Source organism: Carcharhinus amblyrhynchos, chromosome 9, assembly GCF_965287045.1.
Source record: "Carcharhinus amblyrhynchos chromosome 9, sCarAmb.v2.hapA, whole genome shotgun sequence".
NCBI lineage: Eukaryota > Metazoa > Chordata > Chondrichthyes > Carcharhiniformes > Carcharhinidae > Carcharhinus > Carcharhinus amblyrhynchos.
The window spans coordinates 43,841,423-43,854,675 of NC_137332.1; the positions used below are offsets into that span (position 1 = coordinate 43,841,423).

The window sequence follows — 13,253 nt, forward strand, 5'->3', positions numbered from 1 at the left end:
TCTGGATGTTCAAATAGTGGCTGGCACAGAAGTGTTGGCAAAGCAGCACTGAGCACCTGACTAACATTTTAACAGCCCGCCAGCCCATCCCTTTCCCATCGTGTAAGCAGGACTCCTGTTACTTTCATTTCAACATTAGAATTGCACAATTGTAACAGACTCTAGCCCCCCAAAACATCCCCCCCCCCCACCGCTTTGTAATCCACCGTCCCAAGTAATTAATCCATGAATAACAGTAACCTCAAGGACATTTCAGTACAGATTTACATTACAAGGATAGTGTCAGCGCAAAGCAAAACTGACACTACAGTTGTAACGCATAGCATGGAACTGGAGTCTGGAATCAAGTTCCTACTCAAAGCCTGACTAAGATTTCCCAAGCATTAACATCTGACTTACAAGAAACAGGTTTCGTATTAACATAAAAGTGAAACTGTTTATAAATTCTAACCATTTTAAACTAAAATGTTTTCTGGGTAAGGCATATGACATTACCTTTCTTCAGACTTGATTATTTAGAATTCATGTTTTACAAGGGTTCTCATGCAGTACAAAGGTAATGTAGTAATTGCAATTTTATTACCAAATAACATTTTCACTCGGGAAATGGTAAAGGATTGAGTGAATTCTGGCCAATTCCTTGCTGTGGCATTCAGTTGTTTTGCATAATAGCTCTGTATTTCTTCTGGTGGTCAAGAAGCTTCAAGAAGACTTTGTATTTGTTGTCATAAAACCTACAAAAAAATGTGTTGAATCTATGTTAACGACAAACCATCAACTTCTGAGAAATAACGCTTGGATGTTTTGATCATTTGGAAGACTCTATACTGGATTTAAGTAGAACCTCAGCACAGAAATGTTCTGTTGCATTTTCAACTGGAAAACAACAGTCTTAGACAAACTTTATAGGTCCTTAAACTAAAGCCAGTTTCCCCTCAGATTTCCCCTGAGCATAGATGAGCAGACACATGGGAATGATGTATAACATGCGTGCCTGCTTATGTTTGGTCCCCAGATGTTTCCTGTGTTTTGTTTCAGTGGTGGAAGAAGCACTGCCTTATCCCAGTAGATTTTCTAGAGTCCAGTGGCTGCATAACTTTTAACTTAAATGTTTTGGTGGCGGGGGTGGGGGAAACACTAGCAGATTTTTTTTATATAAAATGAGCATAAGAGGATACAAAACTAAAACTATAAATGCAGTTATTTATCTATAAAAGCCATGAAGGATATACAAGTCATTTCATGATGAATAAATAGCCTGCAGGCAGGAAATGAATTCTACACAGCAATCTAATAAAGGGGTTCACTGTAGGTTGCAGTCTAATAGAAGGGTTCTGTTGGAACAAAAGTCAAATGATAGCTCACCCTAAGTGAATCCTGAGGTCAGATAAAAGGTTTGAAATCATTTTCTTTTCATTTGTTACACAACAGACATTTTGCTCCGTTACTGAGTGTGCAATTTACTGATTACAGCTGTGATACTTGAAATGTGGGAACTTTTCGAATAAGTGTAACAAACTTTTGACTGCTATCTTTACTTAAATATTGGGAGTGGTTTCTTTTCCTGGTTTAACTAATAATATTGCATCGGGATGCAAAAAGAAACAATCTGTGCAATTGATTATGGTTCGAAGAAAATGACACCAATGTGCAGAGTACTCCAATTTGCCAGGATGTTCAGCATTGCACTTGCGACATCTGTTCTCCATTGTGACTTGGGTATATGCTCAAAGCACAATTAAATGTGCTTGATAATCTCTACTTCAAACGAATGAGGGGTTTGATACTTAATAAAGTTAAAGACGGAGTTTGAAGAAAGGCAGGGGATTTTTGATGACCGAACAGATGAAAGGTTGTTTCACTACTTTATTTAATATACTGGCAGAGGGACTGTGGCCTTTTATCAGGGAAGAATGCTAACCTCAAAGGTGTAAAACAGAGGAAAATAGGTTGGGGACCATCGATGCCAGGAATACAACTACATTGCACCGCAAGCAAAGGTTCAGAAATTTTCCAAACGAGGGAAAGCCTGCTTGCACCTAGAACTGAAGGCAAAAGTGGGACCAAATAGTGGCGCAGAAGAAACAGAGGAGAATCTGTATTTGTATAGTTTTCAACAGTTCTAGAGCACCCCTTTGTGCGAATGTGATTTGTACTCATTATGCAATAACCAAAATAGCTCCCAAAGGATGTTTCTTTCTCTCTCTGTAATGAGCTGCCTGCAGCTCTGTGGCACAGAGAATAGCATTGCTGCCTCACAGTATCAGGGACCGGGGTACGATTCCAGTCTTGGGTAACTATGTGGAGTTTGCACGTTCTCCCTGTGCCCATGTGAGTTTCCACTGGGTACTCCAGTTTCCTCCCACACTCTGAAGATGTGCAGGTTAGGTGAATTGGCCATGCTAAATTACCCCTTGGTGTACCAAGATGCGTAGGTTAGATGGATTAACCATGGTAAATGTGTGGGTTTATGGGGCCTGGGTAAGACGCTCTAAAAGAGAGAGTCAATGAGCTGAGTGGCATCCTTCAGCACTATAGGAACTCTGTGATTTCCTGTCTCTTTAATGGAACCAGAAATAACATTGGCAACAAGCTTTTGTATCAGGGAAAGTGAATAGGTATGTTCGGATTTTAAAAATGTTGAAATGTCAACTTTACAACAGCAACAAACTGGAACTCATATGGAAAAGGCACAAGAAGCAAAGCTATTAAAGGCTATAGGATCAGAAATTTGAAAGAATGGGCTGGGAATGAAAGTGTATTTAATGGTGAAGAAACCTTGAAGAGCTGAGAAATAGTGAGTAACCACAGGTGCTTCTCCCCAAAAATAAAGGTATGCTGGAACTCGCAGCTTTAAAATGAATGTGAATGCAAATAGATATCAGCTATTGTTTGTTCTGCTGAAGTGACTTCCTGTTTTAAATGTGGATGTTTGGGAAGTTTATAGGGCCTTTCATAGCCTTGGAGAGTCCCAAAGTACTCCATGGCAAATAAAACATTTGAAATGTAGGCACTGTTGTAATGTTCAGAAACCGAAAACAGAAACAAGCCAAAACTGCAAAATGCTCCTTACTAACATCTGGGGCCAGTGTCCAATTTGGGAGAGTTGTCCCACAGACTAGTCAAGCACCAACCTGATATAGCCATACTCACGGAATCATATCTTACAGAAAATTCAGAAAATTGCCCAGGTCTGTCTTGCACACAAAGAGCAGGCAAAAATCCAAGCTGGCCAAGTACTGCTCCATCAGTATACACTCAATCAGTCGTCGACACTTAGTAATCACCTGCTCACTGATGTTCAGTCTAGGTTCTGCCAGGGCCACTGAGCTCCTGATCTCATTACAGGCTTGGTGCAAACATGGACAAAAGAGCTACACTCAAGAGGTGAGCTAAGTGTGACTGCCCTTGACATCAAGGTCACATTTGACTGAAATAAAAGCAAAACACTATGGATGCTGGAAATCTGAAAACGAAACAGAAAATGCTGGATTAACTCAGCCAGTCTGGCAGCTGTAGAGAGAGAAACAGAATTAGCATTGAGAGTTTACATAATTTCTTCAGAGCTGAAGAGAGGTAGAAATGAGATGGGTTTTATACTGTTGAAGAAGGTGGGTGGGAAAAGTGGAGCAAAATAGAAGGTCAGGTATAGGTGAGAGCTCAGAAGAGATAAATGAAGATGTCATAGACACATGGCAAAGGGAATGGAAATGATAGTGTTAAAGACCAAGGCAGGTGTTAATGCCATAAAGGTCTGGGGATGGCAGAATATGCTACTGATAGAACAAGGGTCAGCGCTCCCAGAAAGCAAAACATGAGAACAAATTATTGACTGGCCCTGTGAAAAAAGCATTATCAATAGGTTCGATAGAGTTCTTTGTCTGAAGTTGTTGAACTTAATGTTAAGTCCAGAAGACTGTAACATGGTCAGTACTGCTGCCTCACAGTGCCCAGGACCTGGGTTCGATTCCCGGCTTGAGTCACTGTCTGTGTGATGTCTGCTTGTTCTCCCCGTGTGTGTGCGTGTTTCCTCCAGGTGCTCCGGTTTCCTCCCACAGTCCGAAAAACGTGTTGGCTAGGCACATTGGCCATGCTAACTTCTCCATCAGTGTACCTGAACAGGTGCCGGAATGTGGCGACTAGTGGATTTTCACATTAGCTTCGTTGCAGTGTTAATGTAAGCCTACTTGTGACACTAATAAGTAAACTTAAAAAGTTAAACATGTCTAATCGTGATAAGCTTTATTGGAACATTACAGCAATCAAGTTGAAATGTGGGCTTTACAGCATGATGGTGAATTGAAATGGCAAGTGACAGAAAGGTCGGGGTTGTGATTGTGAACTGAGCGAAGCTGCTTCCACAAGCTGGTCACCCAGTCTGTATTTGGACTCCCAAATTTAAAGGAGACCGCATTGTGAACAGTGAATGCAGTGGACTCAATTGAAGGAAGAGAATTGATGCTTTACCTGGAAGGTATGTTTGAGGCTTGGGACAGTAAAGGGAGAAAAGATAAAGGGATAAGTATTCGCCTCCTGTGATTGCATAAATGGGGATGTGCGAAGGGTATTTGACTGTGTGGCATCAAGGAGCACTAGCACTTGATGGAAATTGGGGATAGGGGGAAATCTCCACTCAATAGAGTCATACCTCGAACAAAGAAAGATAGTTGAGTTTATTGAAAGCCAATCATCTCAGGACATCGCTGCAGGCATTCCTCAGGGTAGTGCATCTCCAGCTGCTTCATCAATGACCTTCCTTCCATCATAGCATCAGAAGTTGGTATGTTCATACATGATTGCACATTTGTGACTCTTCTTACACTGAAGTAATCGTGTTCATATGCAGCAAGACCGAGGCAATATTCAGGCTCGGCTTATAAGTGATAAACAACATTTGTTCAACACAAGTGACAGGCAATGACCATTTCCACCATGAGAGAATCTGACCTTCTCCCGTTGATATTCAATGGCTCCACTATCAACACCCGGGGTGCTACCACTGATGAGAAACTGAACTGGACTAGCAATATAAATATTGTGGTTACAAGGGCAGGTCAAAGGCTAGGAATTCTGTAGAGAGTAACTCATTTACTGGGTCCCCATCTACAAGACACAAATCAAGAGCATGGCAGAATACTCTGCACTTGCTTAGATGGGTGTAACTCCAACAACAATCAAAAAAGCTCAATACCATCCAGGACACCATCCAGGACAAAGCAGTCAGCATGACTAACACCCCATCCACCACAGTAAACTCTCTTCACACTGATGCACAGTGGCAGAAGTGTGAACCATCTAAAAGATGCCAAGGCTTCTTCAACAGCACTTCCAAATCCACCACCTCTACCACCTAGAAAGACAAGGGCAGCAAATGTATGAGAACAGCACCACTTACAAGTTCCCCTCCAAACCATGCACCATCCTGACTTGGAACTCTATCACTGTTCCTTGATTGTTGCTGAGTCCAAATCCTGGAACTCTCTTCCCAACAGCACTGTGGATTTTCCTACAGCACAAGATTACAGCACTTCAAGGCGGCAGCTCACCATCACCTTCTCAAGGGTAATTAGGGATAGGCATTAAATGTTGGTTCAGTTAGCAATGTCCACATCCCATGAATGAATATAATTTTAAAAGTATATTCTTTGACAGAATAGCAGTAAAGGAGGGAAATATAGAGTCTCTCACGGGACAGTATTTTGAAATTGCTCCCATGTTGTTTTTCATTGCTAAGAGAAACTCAGTAATCACGTTAAATGCTGCAGCGCTTCTGGTGCACAGTTCAACAGTATGGTTCAGCCTCTGACATACAAACCTCCATAATCCACTCATAAGATCAAGTGATGTAATTCATAAGATGTCTGGGCTTGTCAGTAGATAACATTTGTATTGAGTAAAATGATGTGTGGGTTAGGTTGATTGGCCATGCTAAATTTGCCCCTTAGTGTCCTGAGATGTGTAGGTTAGAGGGATTGGTGGGTATATATGTAGGGATATGGGGGAGGGGGTAGGGCCTGTGTGCGATTGTGATGGGCCAAATGTCCTCTTTCTGCACAGTAGGGTTTCTATGATTCTATGTATCAAGTGTAGTTGTAATCATAACAGATTTCCACTCTCCTTTATATGTGCAAGTTCTTCCTGAAATCACCCCTGGCTCTCACTTTGACATTCTGCCTCCTTGTTCAAACAAAGGAAATTGTTTCCCTCTAACTACCTTACTGAATCCTTTAATCATTCAAAATACTTCAATTCCATCTGCCCTTAAGCTTCCATCGTCATGGGAATACAAACTTAGTCAGTGCATTTGAAAGAAATATGCAAAATCATGAGGGGTCTGGAGTGAACAGATAGGGAGAAGAAGTTCTCACTTGTGGAAGAATTGAGAACGAGAGGGCACAGGTTAAAAGAAAATAGTAAAAGAAGCAATAGCGACACAAGGAAAAGATGTTTCACGCATTGGGTGGTTAGGGTCTGGAATGCCCTGCTTGAGAGTGTGGTGGAGACAGGTTCAACTGAAGCATTCGAAAGAGAATTAGACTAAAAAGGAGAATATACAGGGTTACAGGGAGAATGGAACTAGCTGAGTTCTTCATTTCAATGATTGGTGCAGACACAATGAGCCAAATGGCCTCCATCTGTACTGCACAATGATTCTGTAACATTGGGAAACAATATGAATCTAATACTCATGTGGTACAGTACCTTTTTTGCCCGGGATCTGGATTAATTATTTCTCCAATTTTTCCCATTTTTTCCATAGCTTCCTGTTGAATACATAGAGAAAATGTTTCCATTATACAAGTCATTAAAGCTGCTCAATTTCTAAAAACTTAATACCATGATACTGGGACAGTTATTTATTTTTGAATAGAACCATGAAAAGAGAGGAACATAAGGATATTAGAATGCAAATAACGTCAAAAGATCGTTTGACTCAACAATCCTGTTTCCTTAAGGCAAGTACAATTTGTTCTTCAAAATGAGGACCAGAAATAAAAATCAACAGGCCTTGCGCTAACCATACTGGGGGTTGGGGGAAGTGGGAAGGGAGGGTGGGGGGAGTGCAGGGACTGTCTTGCCACTACTCTCACCTCTTTTTGGCACAATTCCTACCTCAAGTCAAAATAAATGCTCAAAATTTTAATGATCAAACATTCTGTATAGTTCTTTAATTGCCAAAAGGTAGCTGGATCAATTGCTGAAGTGGGGGGGATGGCAGCTGCCGTATGCACGCAATGTGCTAAAAGCCAGAAAATTAGCATTGGATCAGGAAGTACAAAATGATCCCGCATGTGATGATGTGCCTGCATACATTACAATGTAAGGTGCTCGGCAAAGTAGGGTTTACCTGGGACTGGAGATAGGCTCCATCCACAGTGTGATGTATGCAGTCACATGGTCAAACAACTGCCTAGAACAATACTCTGTAAGCAGCTAACCTACATGGTGACAGCAACGCCATGCAAGACTATATTTGGAAATGTAAATAGTTAAAATCTACGAATAAAGTTGTACGTTTAAACACACAAGCCTCAAGATCTCATCGATGAGATACCACCACTGCAACATAAATAGCCCATATTTTCTGCTTCCCCCGGAGCTGTGTATTCCCTCTTCCTGAAGGAAAAGAAAGCAGAGAGTTGTGAGTATAAGAGATTGTGTGGCGAGGAGGGAAGAACAACAGTTGTGCAGAGTGACTGTGCGGCATAGATGCGAAATGTCACAAAGATGAGCATGGTGACCTTGTGGGCTTTTCAGATAGAATGTGAGGTGCCTGGATGGAGAGGAATGAGTGGAGCTGCAAATGGTGTCAGTCTGAGGACTGTTGCTCAAGAGAATGTTTGGAAAGTCAGGATAAGGGATATTACTCCTGGAAGCATTCTACTACTCTCCTTCCTTGCCCTTCTAAGATTCTCAAAATTTCCGGAGCATTGTCCAAGTTGGAGGGACCAGACTCCTGCTGCCGACTTCCTCACCCACTTGTATCCATGCCTGCTTGATACAAAACCAAAATAAATAGGTGCAGGGCCACTGGCTCCTTGAGCCAGTTCAGCCATTTATCAATATCATGGCAGATCTGATTTTGGCCTCAACTCTGCTTTCCTGTCTGCCCCCATAACCTTTGCATCCTTTGTAAATCAACAATCACTCGCGGTCAGTCTTAAATATATTCAGTGACCCAGCCTCCACTTCTCTCAGTGTAGAAAATTTGACAGAAGAAATTCCTCCTCATCTTTGACTTGAATGGGAGCCTGTTCCCAGCTCTCCTCTCCATTTCTTGTGGGTATGGAATCATCAGGAAGGAATGTTAAGTTCAGCTATTCGGACCTCTGCTGGGAATGCTTTAACTGGAAAACCTTCCTGTGTCAGATTAGTTTTGCCATCCCATATTCCCTCTCTGATTCCTCAGGGAGTCAGAAACAAGATGGTAATGCCATGTCTGATGAAAGAGCAATGATGTGGAGATGCAGGCGTTGGACTGGGGTAAACACAGTAAGAAGTCTCACAACACCAGGTTAAAGTCCAACAGGTTTATTTGGTAGCAAAAGCCACTAGTTTGTGGAGTGCTGCTCCTTCATCAGGTGAGTGGGATTTCAATTCACAAACAGGGCATATAAAGACAAAAACTCAATTTACAAAATAAGGTTGGAATGCGAGTCTTTACACGTAATCAAGTCTTAAAGGTACAGACAATGTGAGTGTAGAAAGGATTAAGCACAGGTTAAAAGATGTGTATTATCTGCAGCCAGGAGTTACTGAGATTTTGCAAGCCCAGGCAAGTCATGGGGGTTACAGGTAGTGTCCTGAGAGCAATGGCAAAACCCGTACTTCAATTACAAACGGATCACTCATGCACTAAACACCTGCTTGCTTGCGGGTCTGTTTTGCTAAAATTCCTTCCTATGTTTTCTAATCGAGTTCATCCTTAGGTGACATTGAGGTGATATTCATCATTGTTTTGCACATCTTCTAAGTGTTACTTTAATGCCAGGAGCATGGGAGATTGCTTGCTGTTACATGAAAAAAAATGTCTCCAAGATTGAGGTGGACCTCAGCTCCTGGTTTCTGAATCCTGAGATGGACCTACTACAAATTTACATTTTTGCTGTTGTACAGGCAGCTTTCAGCCACATAGGCAAGCAAGGGTGATCATTTTCATACACTGGTGGCTTTAGAGACTAACATTTGGGCAATGCAACTGCTACTGGCCAGTCCCCATTATGGCCAGTGCTTGACAGCAAACCTAACAGCACTAATAGGCTATAGAAGCCCACTGTTGAGAGTTTTCTGCAATCTATTGATGTTAGAAGATATAGCATGCCCAATCTACCAGCCAAATAAGCCAATAGTCTAAATAGTCTATGGGAAAAACACAAACTACTTTAGTATCTTAGTCCTGCAGATGTTTCTTGAATTGTCATGCACTCCACAGTGGACTAGAGAGTTGTGTAATATCCAAAGCACAGTAGATGTACCCAGTGGACCTTTCCAGCTACACCACAACGTTGAAGCAGTCCACTAGTGCCTGTACAAATGCTTGGAAGCCATTCTTTTTAAAAGATTCCATGGGGTTCAAATACTTGAGTTGATCAGTTGACTTGTGCTGCAAGCCAGACCTCCGGTAAGTAGGTTTCTCCTCCTGTGCTTTCCCCGCATTCTCTTGCTCATGTATGCTCTGTGGCCTCAGCTAATGTACTCCCCTCTAACTAAACTCAGGATTGTATGACCTCACTTGGATGAGATCGTAAAATGCCGCCCGAGCCAACGGAGATTTTCATTCTGTAAGCCTCATCCGCCCAATTCTGGAGTGGACGTGGCAGTAAAATTCTGGCCCAAGTCTCACAGAGTGTTTGCAGTAGTGTTGGCGTTGAGAAGCAGGGATCCATTGATGGTGTGTGCTATGAAGTGCTAACTTTTACTGGACCTTGCATTTGACATATCTTTGCAAAGAGGAAGACATATTACAAAACAGCTGATGAGTAGCCTTCTCAACATGAGGGTAAATCTGCAGATCATGTGGAGCTTTCCCAACACAACTGAAAAATTACCTTCTGGCCAAAAATTTGGGGTCAAGTTCACTCCAGTGGCTCAGCTTGCTGGGATCCAAAGCTTGGAGGGGCATTCATTGGTATAAGGCAGAATCAATCACAGTTGACTTGCGAACCAATCAGCACCCCTTTTCTCCTGTAGCTTAAATTGTTGTGATTGTTTGAAATTTGGAATTCTTGCGTTTGTCCTGGTCAATGCAAGATGAAAAGTTTCGGCAATATTCCTTGCTTTTCAGCAACATTCAAGTCCTGTAATGTGAAGCTGATGAATTAACATAACAATCATAGTTAGATCTCCCTCAAAATTCTTCACTTCCTTTTCAGTGAGCATCTCTCCCTCACATAAAGTGTTCTGAGATCTTCCTTTAAGTGAAGAACACTGTATGAACGGGAGATCATTGACTTGAAACATTAACTCTGTCTCTCTCTTCAGCTGCTGCCTGATCTCCTGAGTATTTATTTACAATGCTTTTCATTTCACATTATATTGAATGGAGTATATGTTACTGTATCATTTTAAGTTGTAAAAGTAAGATCTGTGATACTTTTGCCAAGACTATCCAGCCCTGCAGTGGCAGGTTTTCCCGTGTCTGATGTGGCAATCCATTCAAATCGCCACTGACTTCAGCAGGACCAGAAGATCCTGCTAGTGGGACGGGCCAGAAAATTCTTTCTCATATTTTGGGATAAAGTATTACCTTTACACTTCATAACGAGAAGTACAAAAAAATTCCAACAGATCCAGCATTTTCTCTTATTCAGCATTTTCTTCTGTTATTTCACATCCATAATATTTTCTAGGATGTAGACAGTTACAGGTAGCCTTTGGCCGGTTAGAGTCCAGCAGTTAAAAAAAAATGCAACAAAAAAGATGCCATAGCATTGAATTACAGTCATACTCATTGACATTTTATATTGTCTTGTGAATTACAGCATTGATTTATGATAAAAGTTTGATCAAACCATTTGCCTTAAAGATATATGTGCTATCTGAAATAAATGATAGTCTATTTCCTTTCTGGTAATTTAAGTTAATTATTATTACTAGGACACTTCTTAAAATTAATTGCTTCAAAGTACATTTTTACAGCACTCGGGAGGGAAACGGGGAGGAAGATGGTTATGTGCAAATTATTTGAGTTTGCAATTGTTCTTGTCCTGTAATTATGTCCATTTAGGTGGTAACAGCATTTATGGTAGGTCTCAGCATCTTCTTTTAAATAATTTGTGTTAAAAATCCAAACAATATTCTATTTAACAAGAAAATGTTTCCTAGATTTTCTGGAGTTGTGGGAACCTGATCAGAAAATTAAACACTTAAACAAACTTCTGCTCAAAATACAGTTCGGACAGGTCAGCGAAATTTTAATTTCCGTTCTGCACATTTCCATTCTGCCATCTTGTGCTGCTTTAACACAGGCCTTCTGATGGGCAGCCAAGGTTCCTACTAAAATCAGGTGGGAGCCTCCTAAATCTCTGCAAATCACAGTTCCGTGATGTACAGAAGATCCTGATGTAATTAAGAGAATAGACTGGGACATGGACTTTCTCACTTGGTGGTGAAGGGGAAGAGGCCCAAAGTATAGAAGGTGAGTCTAAAATTAATTTGGGCTTTGATCAGAAAATTCTACAAGAATAATGTGGCACTTGCCACCCAGAATCACTCCTCTGGGAAAGGCACCCCTGCATCTACCTTTCTGCTGTCTGGCATAGTCTGAGTCACAGTTTAAGGCTAATATGGTCTTGCAAAGGTTAGGGCTTTGAAATGGCTCTGATCTTCCGCTGGAGGGATCAAGTGAGGAGGTTTTCTAGTTTTCTAGTTTCATGATTTGGAGAGGCAATAGCCTACTAGTATTATCACCAGACGATTAATCCAGAAACTCAGCTAGTATTCTGGGGACCTGAGTTTGAATCCCACCATGGCAGAGATGGAATTTGAATTCAATGAAAAATATTTTGAATTTACTGACGATCATGAAACCGTTGTCGGTAGTCAGAAAAACTCATCTGGTTCACTAATGTCCTTTAGGGAAGGAAATCTGTCATCCTTAAGCAGTCTGGCCTACATGTGACTCCTGAGCCACAGCAAAGTGGTTGACTCTCAACCTCAGGCAACTGGTCAGCCAGTGGCATCCATATTCCATGAATGAATAAAAACAAAATGTTTCTAGTACTAGATTTTACTATTAATGTTTCTCTGAAGTTTTGAGATAGAGACGTTAATTTGTTTTTGATAATTCTTTTTGAATATATCCATTCGAATTCATATGTAGTGTTTCTGTGGAAACTAAGGTGGTCAAATTGTTTATTTCATACACTGCTTAAACTTCAAGTTTAAAATAATCACCAAATGCATTAGGTCCTGAAGAGGCAGCCAAAATAAATGGTCTGAAGTCTGAACCACATTTATTGCAAGATTGGTAAAAGAATTATAACCAGCACTTGGAATAGCCAACTGGAGACTTGTTAAATAGCTGATGGTCACTTAGAATGCTGGAGCTCATTAAATAGACTGCATGGTATTTTGATGGCTCGCACTTCAACTAACATTTACTCCTAACAGTGATCAGCTGTTTGAGAGTAAGCATGACACTTGATGTTAATTCTACATGGTAGCTAAAGAGGTAAGTCACCATTGGAGCTGTGAAAAGAACATCTCAAATGCATCGGAAGATTTTCTTGGTCACTTTGTCAGGACTTTACCACACCAGGTTAAAGTCTAACAGGTTTATTTGGTAGTATGAGCTTTCAGGTGAGTGTCTGATGAAGGAGCGTGGGGTTACAGGGATAGGGCATGAATAGGATAAAAAGATGGGTTGGTGCACACACAATGGATTGGTTGACCTCCTTCAGCATTCCAGACACTCTGTGATTCTAAAGTATTGTCACTGGATGACTCATCATGAACAACAAGAGACACACTAAGCAATACATTGGTAGGGTCAGCGTAATAAAGGTCTGAATGCTGCTCAGTAACTAGAAGCATTGCTCGCTCTTCTAAAAGACAGCAGAGATGTTGTAAAGTGCATCCATCAACTCGAAAGACCCATCATTTTCTCGGACCTCAACCTCCCACAGGTCACTCAGTGCTGCAAGGGCTTCTTCCTCCAATGAAAAGATCCAATTCCAATTCCAGATGTTTGAGGTCATGGGTTTGGAAGGTGCTGTCGAGGGACTCTTGGTGAGTTGCTGCAATGCATCTTG

The 13,253-nt window shown here is 41.3% G+C and overlaps 1 protein-coding gene across 2 annotated transcripts in view; it reads right to left on the reverse strand.

The window, feature by feature from the left end:
• Nucleotides 1-196: 196 nt before the first annotated feature.
• The window catches only part of fggy (FGGY carbohydrate kinase domain containing), a 247,266-nt gene continuing 234,209 nt past the window's right edge, over nt 197-13,253 (reverse strand). For both annotated transcript variants that reach the window (XM_080195539.1, XM_080195540.1), the window contains exons 15-16: nt 6,703-6,764; nt 197-734 (exon numbers count right to left, since the gene is read on the reverse strand). In XM_080195539.1, coding sequence (XP_080051665.1) covers nt 653-734; nt 6,703-6,764 — 144 coding nt within the window. In that variant the 3' untranslated portion in view covers nt 197-652. The remainder of the gene's footprint in view (nt 735-6,702; nt 6,765-13,253) is intronic.